The sequence below is a fragment of the Narcine bancroftii genome, chromosome 10 (assembly GCF_036971445.1).
Source record: "Narcine bancroftii isolate sNarBan1 chromosome 10, sNarBan1.hap1, whole genome shotgun sequence".
Lineage (NCBI taxonomy): Eukaryota > Metazoa > Chordata > Chondrichthyes > Torpediniformes > Narcinidae > Narcine > Narcine bancroftii.
Window position 1 is genome coordinate 53,238,652 of NC_091478.1, and position 17,826 is coordinate 53,256,477.

At 41.1% G+C, this 17,826-nt stretch overlaps 1 protein-coding gene across 1 annotated transcript in view; it reads right to left on the reverse strand.

The window, feature by feature from the left end:
* The window catches only part of hydin (HYDIN axonemal central pair apparatus protein), a 1,560,590-nt gene that overhangs the window by 245,748 nt on the left and 1,297,016 nt on the right, over positions 1-17,826 (reverse strand). Inside the window, exon 68 of the mRNA XM_069900939.1 lies at positions 15,077-15,213. Coding sequence (XP_069757040.1) covers positions 15,077-15,213 — 137 coding nt within the window. The remainder of the gene's footprint in view (positions 1-15,076; positions 15,214-17,826) is intronic.

A 17,826-nucleotide genomic window follows, 5' to 3' on the forward strand; every position in this document is an offset into this window, starting at 1 on the left:
TTGTGTTGGAGTTGTCCATTGTGGACATAGAGAGAATAGCACAAGGGAACACGCAGCTTTGTGGTGCTTCTGTGCTTCTGATCTGGGAGAAGGTATAAAGAGCCTGACTCAACTGTGGATGCAGATTTTAAAAACTGCCAGGAAAAACACAAGTGAGATGACCAATGGGCTGATGGAACGGATGTCTGCATGAAATGTCTCTGACCATGTGCAACATGAGAAATTACTGGAGAAGATGTAGGGCTATGAAATTAGACAGAAAGTGATAAATATATAAAATCAAAGGAATAGGGCTAAGCTAAAACATGAAAGTCTGCAGATGCTGGGATTGACAGCAATATACACATGTTGCAGAAACTCAGCAGGTGACACAGCTTGCCCAGGAAGTAATGGGTAACCAAAGTTTTGGACTTAGGTCCTTCATCAGGAATAAGGAAAAACTGGTAAGAATCTGAATAAAAGATGGGGGGGGGGGGGGGGGGGGAGGAAGAGATGCGAAGAGGAAGGAAGAGGAGCATAGGCTAACAGGTTATCATGGATATAGGTGGGAGGCTGAGAAGGAAGAGAGGGCCAAGTTTAGCTCTCTGATTGGAGACGTCAGGGAAGGGGGTGATGATCTGAAGGAAAGGAGACAGACAAATAGGGAAAGAGAGAGACTCGAGGGAGGGTGGGATTAATGGAAACTGAAGTTGATGTTAATGCTGTCTGGTTGAGGGGGCATGGTAAGATGTGTAAGAAGAAGACGTGTGGAAACACCTCTCCCCAGCTGAATAATTAATGTCCGAACTATAAAGATATTTAGCAGTTTAAAACTTTTTCTGAAGTGGTTTAAACTTTGAAAACAGCAATAATGAAGACAACAAGAGCCCAGCTAGTGAAGAAACTAACTTTTAAACGTGCAGAAAGTGCAGAAGAATTAAGGCCTACTTTCCAGAAGGATCCACAGGAGTCAACTGGAGAAGCCCCGAAACAGCAGAGGACTTTGCAGACTAAACTGACTGTTACACCGGCGCCCTTCCTGCGTTCGGGGATGCAAGATGGCGCCAGTGTGGTGAGTTCATTGTTGGATAAGGGGGGCACGAGCGTGAGACCCACCACATGCCCAACGAGGCTGGGGAGTGTTTTGACTGAGAGCACAAACGCTTGTGCGTGGCCGGTGGCATCACTGCTGCTAGCACAGGGTCGGAGGATATTCGCCTCCGAGCCCTGGCGGATCTGGTCACGCATGAAGATTCACGCATGTGCACCACACCTGACTGAGTCTGGGCTGTGGGTGGGACCGGCTTCTACCGGGCCGAGGATGTCGGTTCAGTTTTGGTGGGGGGGGAGGGGGGGAGTCCAGACCCGCAGCCAAGTGGCTCGGGCTGAGGTCTGATTACAACAGAAGAAGAGGAGGAAGAGATTGCAACATTGGAAGAAGAGAAGGAAGCAATTTTGATGCAAGCAGCAAGAATCATGGAAGGTCGGCCTCAAAGGTATAAACCTATTCAATTACAAACCTTCAAAACTTCAGCTGCTGAAGTTGAATCTACGAAACCTTTACCTGAAGATTTTATGAGGAGAATGGATAATATGGCTGTGCAAGTAACCCAGGGATTTTTAGAAGCCAAAACTTAATTTGCTGATTTGAGAGGAAAAATGACAAATATATATGGTTTCTGCAATTAAAATGGATGTTAATTAATGTTTGAGAACTGTAGACATGGTGCAAGATGAATTTTTAAACATTGATCAGGCATTTTGTGATTGTAATAATAAGGTGGAGAGATTTACTGAATGGATGGATTATGTCGAACATTATACTACTGGTTGGGATATACAGAAACGAGAGTTTTTGAAGAGGACACAAGTTGAGAGTAAGGGGGCAAAATTTTAGGAGAAACATGAGAGGATGCTTCTTCACTCAGACAGTGGTGGTTGAATGGAATAATCTTCCAGAGGAAATAGTTGAGGCAGAGTCAATTCTTTCATTTAAGAGGAGGGTTATGGGCGGAGAATAGGCTGGGGGAGCTAGCGGAGTTGTTTAAGTGAACTGGCGTGGACTTGTAGGGCCAAGATGGCCTGTTTCCATGCCATAAACTGGATATATATGGTTATAAAATTAATTTATTGTAAAATTAGAGTTGATGTAATAATGTCAAGATATTAGGTTTGCCGGAAGATATCGAAGGAACAGATCTGGTGAAATTTTTTCGGAAAAGGATCCCAGATACATTGGGTGAGGAAGCATTCCCAGAGGGGTTGGAATTAGATCGAGCACATAGAGCGATAAGGAAAAAACCCTTTCTGGATCAACCCCCATGGGCAATTCTTATTCATTGCTTACGCTATCAGGATCGAGAGATTATTCTACATCTTGCGGTACAAAATGCTCATTAAAAACAGAGCACCTTTGATGGTTCAAGGCAACAGTTTTTTTAATGCTGATTTGAGTCAATATGTTATTAGGAGGCACATAGAATTTAATCCTGCGAAAGCGGTGTTGTGGAAGAAAGAGTATAGATTTGCTTTTAGATACCCAGCAGTTTTTAAACTGTTCTATGGAAACTTTAAGGCTCAGTTTTTTGAGAATGAGAGTGAACTTTTGCCAATTCCTTGCCAGATAACCAATCATGTTTTGAGGAGTTGCAGAAGCAGTTGAAGTTGCAAGAATACTAAAAAAAGAATGGGAATGGGAACGGAAAGAAGGCACATCAATTGATTAAGATAGAAGGAGAGGATCAAGCTAATTGTAGAATGGAGTCCATGGGCTGAATGTCATCTTGTATTTTTTTTCAGAAGATTGGTTGGGGGGGAGGGTGGACAACTGCAACTTCTGAAGTCATCTGCCACTAGTGGTTTCGACCATACCTGGTCCATAGAGAGGAGTACCACTATGGTGGTTTGTTTTTTGTTGTTGAAGGGTTTATTTATTTATTTTTAAAATAGCTTTTAGTGTTTTTAAGGGTTTTATTAGGAACTAGAATAAAAATTTGGTGTAAGGGTTGGCTTGCTGGGTGCCATTCTAATGGGAACAATGAATAATCTGAACATTGTGATGTTTAACACGTCAAACGGCTTAACCATCCAATAAAACGGAACCGAGTCCTGGGTTATATTAAGAAGATGAAGTTGGACATTGCATTCTTACAAGAGACTCATTTGCCTGAGAAAGAATACTTGAAGTTGAAACGGGATTGGGTTGGTCATGTGATAGCATCTTCTTTCAATTCAAAAGCCAGAGAGGTAGCAATTTTTAAACATAAAAAATTGCCTTTTATTCTGGAATCGTTCTCTGCCAATGCAGTTAGAGTGTTGAAGGTTAATTTTAAATTTTTTTCAGAATCTTCGACTTTGATGAATGTGTACGCTCTAAATGAAGATGATGAAGAATTTGTTACAGATACATTTTTGAATTTGAATCACTTGAACAAGAACAAGGAGGGGATTTTAATTGTTGTTTGGGTCCATTATTGGATAAATCTCCAAAAAATGTGAAAAAAACTAAAATGGCAAAAAGAATAGCTGCGATAATGAAAGACTTAAATTTTGTGGAAATTTGGAGATGGTTAAACCCGACTGAAAGAGATTTTTCATTTTATTCTGCCTGGCATGATTCTTTTTCTAGAATTGATTTATTTTTGGTATTGGTGCAATTACAATTTTGTTATTATTAATTTCATGCACTGGTCCTGAAGTGGTAGAAACTGCTTATTTTTGGAGATTTAATGAAACTTTAATAAAGAAACCTGACTTTATTGAGTACGTTAGAAATCAGATTAGCTTTTTCTTGCAAACGAATGAAGGTTTGGTACAGAGTAAATTCATTTTATGGGATGCTTAAAGCGTATTTAAGCGTATTTAAGTGGTCAAATTATTAGTTATTCAGCGAGAGTTAAGAAACAGTATTTGGCAGAGAGTCAGAATTTAGAGAAAGAAATAGCGGTGTTAGAGAAAAAATTTCAGAGGAATTCGACTGAAGATAATAAGGCACAATTATGTGAACTGAAAATACTTTGCAAACTTATAAGTATGAGAAAATGAATCGAAGGTCAAAACATTGTTATTATGAGTTAGGCGAGAGGGACCATAAAGTTTTAGCTTGGCAGTTGAAGACTGAACAAGTGTTTAGGATGATCAATGCAGTCAGGAGGAACTTGACAGTTACATATAAGCCCCAGGACATTAATGATGAATTTCGTACATTTTATCAGGATTTATATACTTCTGGAGGGACTCAGGATAATGAACTGTTTGAATCTTTTTTGGCTAATTTAAATTTATCTTCTTTAAATGAAAAGGATGTTAAGGAACTAGATGGCCCGTTTACTGATTTTGAGCTTAAGGAGGTATTGCAGTCTATGCCTGGTGAGAAATCTCCAGGAGAAGATGAATTTACAATGGAGTTTTATAAAGAATTTCATGATTTATTATTTCCAGTATTTACAGAAGAACTTAAGCAAGTGACAGAAATGAGTCTATTTCCAGAATCATGTTCAAGGGCATTAATAACAGTTATTCCAAAGAAGGGCAGAGACCCATTAAAAGTGGCTTCATATATCATTATTGAATGTGGATTAGCAAATAGATTGGCTAATTTCTTACCACAATTAGTACATGTAGATCAAGTGGGTTTTATTAAGAATAGATATTGAGCTGATAATATTACTAAATTGATTACAATAGTCAATGCATCAAGGCAACAACTCAACTAAACAATGATAGTAGTGCTAGATGCGGAAAAAGCTTTTGACCATGTTGAGTGGAATTTTTTTATTTAAAGTGTTAGAAAGATTTAAATTTGGATCACTATTTATTGGTTGGGTGAAGGCAATATATACCAACCCTTCTGTCTGGGTGGTGACGAATGGACAGGTTTCACCTGCATTTAATTTGTCTAGATCAATCAGACAAGACTGTCCATTATCACCAGCCTTATTTGTATTAGTTATAGAACCATTGGCTCAAGTGATTAGACAGGATGCTAATATTAAGGGATAGACAAGATATAAAGATATAACGAGATAGACAACAGACTCGCCAAGGCAAATAGCGCCTTTGGAAGACTACACAAAAGAGTCTGGAAAAACAACCAACTGAAAAACCTCACAAAGATTAGCGTATACAGAGCCGTTGTCATACCCACACTCCTGTTCAGCTCCGAATCATGGGTCCTCTACCGGCATCACCTACGGCTCCTAGAACGCTTCCACCAGCATTGTCTCCGCTCCATCCTCAACATTCATTGGAGCGACTTCATCCCTAACATCGAAGTACTCGAGATGGCAGAGGCTGACAGCATTGAATCCACGCTGCTGAAGATCCAACTGCGCTGGGTAGTCACGTCTTCAGAATGGAGGACCATCGCCTTCCCAAGATCGTGTTATATGGCGAGCTCTCCACTGGCCACCATGACAGAGGTGCACCAAAGAAGAGGTACAAAGACTGCCTAAAGAAATCTCTTGGTGCCTGCCACATTGACCACCGCCAGTGGGCTGATATCGCCTCAAACTGTGCATCTTGGCGCCTCACAGTTCGGCAGGCAGCAACCTCCTTTGAAGAAGACTGCTGAGCCCACCTCACTGACAAAAGACAAAGGAGGAAAAACCCAACACCCAACCCCAACCAACCAATTTTCCCCTGCAACCGCTGCAACCATGTCGGCCTGTCCCGCATCGGACTTGTCAGCCACAAACGAGCCTGCAGCTGACGTGGACATTACCCCTCCTTAAATCTTCATCCGCGAAGCCAAGCCAAAGAAGAATATTAAGGGAATTAAAGAAAGTGAGTGTGAATATAAAATTAATCTGTTCACAGGCGATGTGCTGATATATCTATCACATCCTGTAAATTCTTTAGGATCACTACAGATGAATATTGCTCAGACTGTAAACAACTTACAAAGTTTTGATGGTCTACTAAAATTAAAAATTTAGGTGTAATAGTAGATGGAGAATACCAAAATTTGTATGGATTAAATTATGTACCACTATTAAATAAGATTAAATCTGATTTGAATAAATGGAAAGACTTGCCTTTAACTTTGATTGAAAGAGTAAATTGTATCAAAATGAATATATATCCTTGTGTTCAATATCTTTTTCAGTCCTATAGCTAGGAATTATTTAAAGGAATTAAATAGGGCAATTTGGTTATTTTTATGGAAGAGTAAATTGTCCAGGGTTTCTCTGCAAAAGTTGACACGTAGGTATGAGTTAGGTGGATTTCAATTACCACAATTTCAGAATTATTATGAAGTAGCTCAATTGAAGTTTATCAATAGGATGTTTGATATTGATCAACCCCCAGTATGGGCGAAGGTGGAGAATATAGTACATCATTTTATATATAAATGGAATTCTTCTCTTTTGCAAAAGAATATATTGCCAGTATTAAGAGATTTAATGAATGTTTGGTATAAATGAGATCAAATTATAGGAACTAAAGGCAAAATCTCAGCTAAGACACAATTTTATCAGAATAAACTCATTCCTTTTTCTTTTAATAACCCCTATTTGAAAGACTAGGAAATTAAAGGTGTGAAATTGGTGGAGGATTATTTTGAACTAGGTATGTTTCTTTCTTTTATTAGACTTAAGAGAGAAATTTGGGATATCACTGAATTCTTTATTTGCTTATTATCAAGTTTGAGATTTATTGTTAGAAAATTTTGGAAGAGATTTGGTGTTACCTGGTCAAATTAAATTTGAGATATTAATTGCTGATAAGGAAAAGAAAGGGTTTATTTCTGAGATGTATGCATTATTACAGGAAGAGATGATTAAGGTTGATGTATATAAAATGAAGCATAAATGGGAGAGAGATTTATCCATTACATTATCTCAGGAGGAATGGTCGAATATGTGTGTAGATAGTGTTACAAAATTAATTAATGTGAGATATAGTTTGGTTAATTATAATTTTTTACACCATTTGTATTTGACTCCTGAGAAACTGAAAAAATATGGTTTTAGTTCTTCGGGTTTGTGTTTTCAATGTGGAGAACAGACGGGTACTTTCTTACATTCAGTATGGGCATGTACAAAAGTTAAATCTTTTTGGGCAAAAATTATTAAGTTTTTGGAAGATTTATTTAAGATGGATTTGCAACTTGATCGATTCATGTGTTTAATGGGTTATACTAATACACTAACGATGGATTTGAGATTGGACAAACCTCAAATTGCATTTATACGTTTAGGGCTGGCGGTAGCTAGAAAATATATCGCTGTTACATGGAAGAATGATGTAAAACTGAATATATAAAAGATGGCATAACGAATTACAGTTGTGTCTTTATTTGGAGAAGATAATGTACAATTTATGAAATAATTACTTTTTTGTTAAAATGTCAACTTTATATATGAAATGTATGGGTTTGGATATAAGATAATGTTTTTATGATGTAAAAGGTTGGCACATCAGGCAGCAACAGTTAATTAACCGACATATGGTTTTTTTGTGCACTGACAGGGGTGGGTGGGTTTTAGGGGGGGGATAGGTGGGGGGAGGGGGGGATGTAGGAATTTAGTGGGTTTTTTTTGTAGATGGTTTTGTATGTATTTTGCAAAATTTATAAATAAAATTAAAAAAAAAACTGTTTTCTGGTTGGAGAGTGCACAGACAGAATATAAGTTGTTCCTCCATTCTGTGGATGACTTCAGTCTGGCTGCACGAGGTTAAGGACAGACATGTTGGTGTGGAAGTGGTGAGTGGAATTGAAGTGGTTGGCACTGGGTGGTCCTTGTGGATACAGTGGACAGGGCACAGGTTAAGAGAACTGTTTCAGAGGGACTTTAAGAGGGCACCAGATTTAGTGATAGGGTACCTGGTCCACTTTTCTATTCTGTACATCTAAGACTTGGACCTAAACAGGATCTGCTGCAGAAACTCAGCAGGTCAAGCAACATCCATGAGTGAAGAAGTATGGGTGATGAGCTGTTGAATTCCTAGAGTCATTTGTGCTCAGCTTCATATTCCAGCATCTGCAGTCTCCCTTTTAGAACCATAGGACCATAGAACATTACAGTGCAGAAAACAGGTCTTTCAAACCATCCCGTCCATGCCAAACTATTATTCTGCTTAGTCCCACAGTCCTGCATCCAGTCCTTAGCCTTCCAAACCTCTCTCATCCATATGCCTGTCAAATTTTTCTTAAATCCTAAAATTGAGCCCCCATTCACTACTTCAGCTGGCAACTCATTCCACACGCTGCCTACTCTCTGCGTGAAGAAGTTCCCTGTAATGTTCCCCATAAACTTTGATTTTTATACATTTTATTTATAAATTCAAAACCACAAAAGATCCACACATTTTACAGTCATTCAAGTCCATTTCAAATACATGTGGTCTATATAAGAAAAAGAAAAGAATGAAAGAGAAAGACCCCTGCCCCCCAAACCTGCCTCCCTCTCCCTCTAACCCCTACAAAGCAAAAAATAATGGGACAAGAGAACTTCAACAGGAACAGTCTTCACTATAAGGGTTCTTCTAATATATAGAGACATTTAGGAGAAAGGGAATGCCTGGATTCCTTTAAATATTCATACCACAATTTGTAAATATGGGCTCCATATTTTCCAAAACATATAATATTTGTCTCTTAAATTATAAGTAATTTCTTCAAGTGGAATACAACTCCAAAATTCCACATTCCACATTCTCCATTCCCAAATCTATATCACATTTCCAAGTTATAGCAAAACATTTTCTAGCTATTGCTAAAGCAATTTTTACAAACTTCACTTCATACATATTCGATTTTAATTTAGGTTTAACCCCTCTAATATCACCCAATAAAAATAACATTGGGTCCTGTGGGAATTTAACCACCATGGTTCGTTCTGATAAATTCCCTATTTCCAACCAATAACCTTCAGACACTACCAAGTAGAATGCAAAAATGTATCAACTTCCTGTCCATGTCTGGAACATAAATGTGAGAAAATCTTGTTCAATTTATTTAGCTTTTATGGTGTCAATTTGTAACTGACTAATAAAATTATATTGGACAAAACTATATCTCACATTTATTGTGCTTTTCATACTTCTCTACACAACAAAAGAGTCTGGAAAAACAACCAACTGAAAAACCTCACAAAGATAAGCGTATACAGAGCCGTTGTCATTCCCACACTCCTGTTCGGCTCTGAATCATGGGTCCTCTACCGGCATCACCTACGGCTCCTAGAACGCTTCCACCAGCGTTGTCTCCGCTCCATCCTCAACATTCATTGGAGCGCTTTCATCCCTAACGTTGAAGTACTCGAGATGGCAGAGGTCGACAGCATCGAGTCCACGCTGCTGAAGATCCAGCTGTGCTGGGTAGGTCACGTCTCCAGAATGGAGGACCATCGCCTTCCCAAGATCGTGTTATATGGCGAGCTCTCCACTGGCCACCGTGACAGAGGTGCACCAAAGAAAAGGTACAAGGACTGCCTAAAGAAATCTCTTGGTGCCTGCCACATTGACCACTGCCATTGGGCTGATATCGCCTCAAACCGTGCATCTTGGCGCCTCACAGTTTGGCAGGCAGCAACCTTCTTTGAAGAAGACCACAGAGCCCACCTCACTGACAAAAGACAAAGGAGGAAAAACCCAACACCCAACCCCAACCAACCAATTTTCCCCTGCAACCGCTGCAACCGTGTCTGTCTGTCCCGCATCGGACTTGTCAGCCACAAACGAGCCTGCAGCTGACGTGGACATTTACCCCCTCCATAATTCTTCGTCCGCGAAGCCAAGCCAAAGAAGAACACAACTCAATCCAATTTGCTTATTTAAATCTACTTCCCATCTTTGTCTTGAATTATGGTCCCCTACTTTCTGAGCTTTTTTTTGTAACAACCTATACATTACTGAGATAAATTTCTTTATATCACCATTATGCAACAAAGAGTAACTTTTGTCCCTGCTGGGAATAACAGATCTTGACCAAAAATTTCACATTAGAATCTTATAACCTGATGCCCCATAAACTTTTCCCCTTTCACCCTTCATCCACGTCTTCTGGCTTGTATCTCATCTAACCTCAGTGGATAAAAAACACTTTCATTTACTCTGTCTATACCCTTTATAATTTCAAATATCTCTCTCAAATCTCCCCTCATTCTTCTACGCTCCAGGGAATAAAGTCCTAACCTGTTTAACCTTTCCCAGTAACTCAATTCCTGAGATTCTGGCAACATTCTTATCAACCTTCTCTGCACTTCTTCAAATTTATTGATATCTTTCCTGTAGTTAGGTGACCAAAACTGCACACAATACTCCAAATTTGCCCTCACCAATGTCTTATATAACTTTACCTTAACATCTCTACTCCTATACACAATACTTTGATTTATGAAGGCCAAAATCTTTCTTTACATCCCTATCCACCCGTGACGCTACATTCAGGGAATTATGTATCTGTATTCCCAGATCCCTCTGTTCCTCTACACTCCTCAGTGTCCTGCCATTTACTGTGTATGTCTTACCTTGGTTTGTCCTGCCAAAATGCAACACCTCATACTTGTCTGCATTAAATTCCATCTGCCATTTCTCAGTCCATTTTTCCAGCTGCTCCAGTGACCTCTACAAGTGTTAAAGCCATCCTCATAGTCCACAACACCCCCAATCTTTGTGTCATCCACAAACTTGCTGATCCAATGTCAATATTGAAGATATTGGCTTCAAGCAGCCATTCTTAAACTTTTTTGGCTATGGCCCCATTTGGACTCTGCTCAAAGTTTACGAACCCCCTTCTCAGTCAGGAAATGTTTCTTGCATACTTCTCTCCTACCGATTACATAAAAATACGGATTTTTAAAAAAATTATTTCAGTCTGTGGCCCTTCTTAAATGTGCTCTGGCCCCAATGGAGTGGGGGGGGGCATATGGCACAGTTGAAAATGGCTCATCTAGAGGTTATTACAAGAGAAAGGCAGGAGGTTTTTCAGATCTGAGGATATGTTAACAAGAGTAGAATGATTCATTTCAGTTTAAAAAATTAATAAATCATTAATTCTACTCTGAGAGGAGGAGGATGTGGAAAGACAAGAGGGATTTACTAACTGAAAAATGATTGGGACACAACAAAGTGTTAATGATGAGCCCGAATAAAACAGATGCCTCAGGCAGATGACTGAGCGCCACATTACAGCAAGGACACTGAGAAGTTTTAGATGGCCTCAGATGTGATTCCAAATGTGGAGAAAACAATTTGAACATTTGGGATATTTTAAAATTTAGAAATGTCATGAAAACTGTTTAAAATTCTGTAAAGTAGAGCCAAGTCAGAAGGAATCGGACTTGTTGAGATACAAAAGTTAATCAATGAAAGACACATGAAAGAAAGTTATGAGGCTGTGAAACTCATTTCCAGGATTAGCGGTTGAACCATAAACCTTGTCAACAGCCATGAATGGATTGGAGAGCAGATAAGAGAAAAGAAACTTAATTTGGGGGTGGGGGTGGGGAGAGAGAGTCATCACACAGAAAAACTCCAGATGCTCTCATTTTTACAAGGTTCATTGGGCAGTAATTACAGCCAGCGAAGATAGCTGATTTTTTTTTCATCATATAAAGCCAATCGTGGTACTTAATTGTCCGGAGATGGAAATTGAATTGCAGACTTCTTGACAGTGTGGTCAGTTCTCAGTACAAACTATGTCCCACCAATAGAATAACTATCTTGATCTGGATTATGTTGTGTTTGTATTGTATATAGATATGTTTTTGGGAGATAAATCGGGGCAGGTTGTTTTTGTGTAGGTTACATACAAACACTTTAAAACAGATCTTATTTAAAATATTGGAGCTCTGCTCATATTAGACAGTCCGGCGCCAAGAGCCTTTACAAAATCTTTGAAGAGGATGAAAGAACTCATCGGAGCTGCAGGCTGTCTGGAATGGAACTTGCTGTTCTAAGAGGATCATGTGGTCTTGCAAGCAGAGAGAGTAAAATGGGCTTTCTCTCAGATAGAGAGAGAGAGAGAAAGAGAGAGAGAGAGAGAGAGAGAGAGAGAGAGAGAGAGAGAGAGAGAGAGAGAGAGAGAGAGAGATCAGTTCTGCAGTTTTACAGTCAGCAGCAGCAGCTGGGACGGGAACAGGACAAGGCAAGCTTGTGGAAAACCCTATTTGGAAAAAGGGTTGTGAGTGCTTGGTTCAGCCTGGTCAAAACCTTTGTGGTTCATGCAAGAGGAGAGGACTGGCTGCCTAATGTTTCACTTGATATAGGAGAAAAATAAAGGAACTCTGTGGTGACCTGAAAGAAAGAGGTTATCATCTGGAGAACCCTGAGAGGGAAAGTTTCATCAGCAAGACTCTGAAGTGGCTGATGGAAGTACATCAGTTGTGGATATCCTGGAACAACAAATTTCTCTCTTAAAACTGACAAGAACCTTCTTGAACCATTTATCTTTCAAGCACCAAAGCCTGGTGAAATTCATAAATGTTAAATTATGTGCACAGTATAAGAATTGCCTGCAACCAGTAAACTTGGAGGAGTGAGAAGTGAGATTGGACTGTGAATCAAAATAATTTTCTGAACTTACATTCTTCTTTGGCTTGGCTTCGCGGATGAAGATTTATGGAGGGGTAAATGTCCACGTCAGCTGCAGGCTCATTTGTGGCTGACAAGTCCGATGCGGTACAGGCAGACACGGTTGCAACGGTTGCAGGGGAAAATTTATTGGTTGGGGTTGGGTGTTGGGTTTTTCCTCCTTTGTCTTTTGTCAGTGAGGTGGGCTCTGCGGTCTTCTTCAAAGAAGGTTGCTGCCCGCCAAACTGTGAGGCGCCAAGATGCACGGTTTGAGGCGATATCAGCCCACTGGCGGTGGTCAATGTGGCAGGCACCAAGAGATTTCTTTAGGCAGTCCTTGTACCTCTTCTTTGGTGCACCTCTGACACGATGGCCAGTGGAGAGCTTGCCATATAACACGATCTTGGGAAGGCGATGGTCCTCCATTCTGGAGACGTGACCTACCCAGCGCAGTTGGATCTTCAACAGCGTGGATTTGATGCTGTCGGCCTCTGCCATCTCAAGTATTTCGATGTTACGGATGAAGTCGCTCCAATGAATGTTGAGGATGGAGCGGAGACAACGCTGGTGGAAGCGTTCTAGGAGCCGTAGGTGATGCCGATAGAGGACCCATGATTCAGAGCCGAACAGGAGTGTGGGTATGACAATGGCTCTGTATACGCTTATCTTTGTGAGGTTTTTCAGTTGGTTGTTTTTCCAGACTCTTTTGAGTAGTCTTCCAAAGGCGCTATTTGCCTTGGCGAGTCTGTTGTCTATCTCGTTGTCGATCCTTGCATCTGATGAAATGGTGCAGCTGAGATAGGTAAACTGGTTGACCGTTTTGAGTTTTGTGTGCCCGATGGAGATGTGGGGGGGCTGGTAGTCATGGTGGGGAGCTGGCTGATGGAGGACCTCAGTTTTCTTCAGGCTGACTTACAGGCCAAACATTTTGGCAGTTTCCGCAAAACAGGACGTCAAGCGCTGAAGTGCTGGCTCTGAATGGGCAACTAAAGCGGCATCGTCTGCAAAGAGTAGTTCACAGACAAGTTGCTCTTGTGTCTTGGTGTGAGCTTGCAGGCGCCTCAGATTGAAGAGACTGCCATCCGTGCGGTACCGGATGTAAACAGCGTCTTCATTGTTGAGGTCTTTCATGGTTTGGTTCAGCATCATGCTGAAGAGGATTGAATTACATATATGTGCACTTAGAATTAGAAGGGGGTTTGTTAGGTTAAGTAAATTAATGATAAAATTTGATTCCATTTTCAGGTTTAAAGATAATTAAAAGCAACTTTTGTTTAAGTAACCATTTGTCTTGGTGAATATCTATTGCTGCTGGGTTTTGGGGTGCTCTGGGCTCGTAACATAATCTTGCAAGAATTCCATTCTGATTGCAGCGTCAAGGGAATAGATGTGGCCTCAATGTAGTCTATGTCCTCTCTTTGGTCTTGTAAAGGAGAGAGAGGAAAGAAGAGAGACCAATACTAGCATCAGATACCACAGCATGAGAATGGATGAAATACAGAAGGTTCACCCTGTGCCTGATGGAAGGCAGGGGCTGCCCATATACAGTATAGAAGACCCAGCTTGGGTTAGACACCCGCTAGTTCTCCCCTATTTTATGAACTCTCTACTACTCTCACTGCTGTTGCCATTGTATCTATGGAGAGGTTTGTGCAATGACTTACAAGATTATAGTAGGATATAGGAAGGATGCAGAGTTGAGTGGAGATGTGGCCGATGGAGTTCAGTCCAGATAAAAGTGAAATTATGCACTTTGGAAGGTTGAACTTGAGGGCAAAATACATGGTTAATGGCAGGATTCTTAACAGTGTGGTGGCACAGACGGATCTTGGGGTTCAACATGGATTTCTCAATGTTGCCTCACAAGTTGGTGTACGGTGAACCGGCCATTAATTGGGAGGGGGGGTGGCGGGGTTGAGTTCAAAAGCTGTGAAGCTGCGATGTAGCAACAACTATTTTATCAAAGTCGGGTTAGACCACACTTGGAGTATTACATTCAGTTCTGGTCGCCTCATTACAGGATGGATGGAGACACTTTAGAGAGGGCACAGAGGAGATTTACCAGGATTCTGCCTGAATTGGAGAACATGGCTTATGAAGCAAGGCTCACAGAGCAAGAGCTTTTCCCTTTGGAGCAAAGAAGGATGAGAGTTGATTAATAGAGGTCTACAAGATTATGAGGGACTGAGATAGGGTGGACAGCCAGCACCTTTTTTCCTGGGAGACCAGTTTAAAGAGAGTGGAAGAAAGTTTAGGGGCGATGTAAAAAGTATATCTTTTAGACAGCAAATGCTGGGTCCCTGGAATTATGAGGGCTGGGGGAGGGTGGTACATGAGGGACATGGATGTGAGGTAGGGAAGGGTTATATTATTGTGTATGTTTACGAGATGCCACCACATACATCATGGGCTGATGGGCCTGTACTGTACTGGAAGGGTCTGTATTCTAAGATAAGGCCTATTAATTTCTTCCCCAGCCATTATTCTGATAAATCTAGGGCAGCCAACAAGGTGATGTGCTTTGACCATCCTGTTCAGGAGAACCTTAGGTCAAAATGAATAAGGCAATGTTCTTTACCATAATCCTCCCCAGCCTCTCTTTCTGCACCAGACATAGGCAAAACTTCTTGGGTGTGGTCCTTTCCACCCGGTTTGTTCATCAGCACCTTCCAGCAGTATTCCAGTGCTCCACGGCCTTTGTTGGTCACCACGATTCTATGAAGTACAAGACAAAACCGGTGATTTAGTTACACATCACTTAAAACCAACATCCTGCCCCACCTACATCTGCTTCTTCGGTATATGTGTCTAATTCAGTCCAAAGGCACAAACAGAGAGAAGCTACTGAGGTTGCAAGAGTGTGCCGTGCTGGACAGATTTTGGAATGATGCAGGAAATACAGGGTCATAGATATGGGTGATTTCAACTTCCCTAATATTGACTGGCACCTACTGACTGCAAGAGGGATAGATGGGGCTGAATTTGTCCGGTGTGATCAAAAAGGATTCCTGTCAAAGTATGTGGACCAGCCAATTAGAGGTGAGGGCATATTGGACCTGGTTCTGGGAAATTAACCTGGTCAAGTGGCAGACTTCTCAATGGGAGACCATCTTGGTGAGAGTGACCACATCTCTCTTATCTTCAACATAGCTATGGAAAAGGATATAAAACAGTCAAACTGGGAAAGTGCTTAACTGGCGAAGGGCTAATTATGAAGGGATGAGGCAGGAACTAGTGAGAAGGGAGAACACACAGAAGTAACGTGCAGGAAGCAACTAGTCAAGAGGAAGAAAGAAGCATATGTTTGATAAAGGGACCAGGAAACAGGAAGGGTTGGTGAGAAGTATATGGTAGCCAGGAAGGAGCTTAAGAAAGGACTTAGGAGAGCTTGAAGGTGGCATGAGAAGGCCTTGGTATAGAATTAAGGAAAACCCCAATATGCATATGTGAAGAACAGAAGGATGATGAGAATAAAAGTGGGCCAACTAAAGGATAAGGGAGGCAACATGCGCCTGGAGGTGGAGGAAGTTGGGAAGGGCCTAAATGATTACCTTGCTTCAGTATTCACAAGAGAAAAGGACCTTGATCAAGGTGAGGTTGGAATAGAATTGGCCTGTGTGCTGGAGAATGTGGAGATTAAGGAAGTGGAAATGTTGGATCTTCTTAAAAGCATCAAGATCGATAAGTCCCCAGGGCCGGATGCAATATACCCCAGGCTACTGTGGGGAGTGAGGGAAGAGAGAGCTGGGTCAGTAGTTATGAACTTTGAATCTGCTTTGGCCACAGGGGAGGTGCCGGAGGATTGGAGAATGGCAAATGTAGTCCCCTTATTTAAAAAAAAAGGTAACAGGGAGAATCCTAGGAATTATAGACCGCTGAGTCTTGTGTCAGTGGTGTGTAAACTAATGGAGAATATTCTTAAGAATTGGATCTATGAGCATTTGGAGAAGTACAATCTACTCAAGGATAGTCAGCATAGCTTTATGAAGAAGATGACGTTACTCATGTCTAATTGATTTTTTTGAGGAGGTAACAAAATAAACTGATGAGGGTAGGGCAGCTACATGGAGTTTAGCAAGGCTTTTTGCAAGGTCCCCATGAGAGACTCATCCAGAAAATCATGAGTAACGGGATCAATGGAACCTTGGCTGCGTGGTTAAAAAATGGGCTTGTAGGAAGAAAGCAGAGAATAGCAGTGGAAGGAAAGTATTCTGCATGGAGGTCGGTGACTAGTGGAGTACCACAAGGATCTGTTTTGGGACCCCTGCTCTTTGTAATTTTTATAAATGACCTGGATGAAGAGGTGGAAGGATGGGTCAGTAAGTTTGTGGATGACACGGAGGTTGGATTGGAGGAGTTGTGGATGGAGCTGAAGGTTATCGAAGGTTACAAGAGGATATAGACAGGATGCAGAATTGGGCAGAAAAGTGGCAGATGGAGTCCAATCCGGATAATTGTGAGGTGATGCATTTTGGAAGGACTAACCAGATGGCTGAGTACAGGGTTAATGGTCGGTTATTTAAGAGTGTGGATGAACAAATGGACTTTGGGGTTCAAATCCATACATCCCTCAAGGTCACCTCACAGGTTGTTAGGATAGTTAAGAAGGCTTATGGGATGCTGGGATTCATGAATATGGGATTTGAATTCAGGAGTATAGAGGTCACATTGCAACTCTATAAATCTCTGGTAAGACTACACTTGGAGTATTGTGTTCAGTTCTGGTCACCTCATTACAGGATTTTTACTTCTGTTGATCGCATAGAATTTGTAGTGAGCTATTTGAACGCTGTTTCGTCGGGTTGTACTTGTGTAATCAGATGACAAGGAACTTGATTTCAATCTAAAACCTTTCGTCTGTTGATTTTTCTCATGGTTATCTTTGTACCAGGAGTGGAGGGAGGGGCTTGGAAGAAGGTAGACACCTGCTCACCAGATGGGCTCCCACACGATGAGTGGGGGAAAGGTTTCTCACAATGATTCAAAGAGAAACATGGAGAACATTTCTCACTGAACTTCCTCTTACAGCTCTGACTTGTACTTTTGTGGGAGAAGGAGTTGAATTCTTGATGCACAGTGGCCAGAGTAATGAAGTGTCTGGTTAAGATCATGTTCTGGCCAGTGATGTTTCCAGTGGAAGAATGAATACTGAGAACTTTGCTAAATCAAGGGAGAAATGCATTATTCCCACTTGATGGGAATGGCCAGGGGTGCAGTGCTGCCGGAGCTCACCGGAGCATCACTCCGGCACCTCATGGGACAGCTCCGGAACCTCCTTGTTACCATTTTTGGTGAGCTCCAGTACCTAAAAAATGAACACTGACCCCT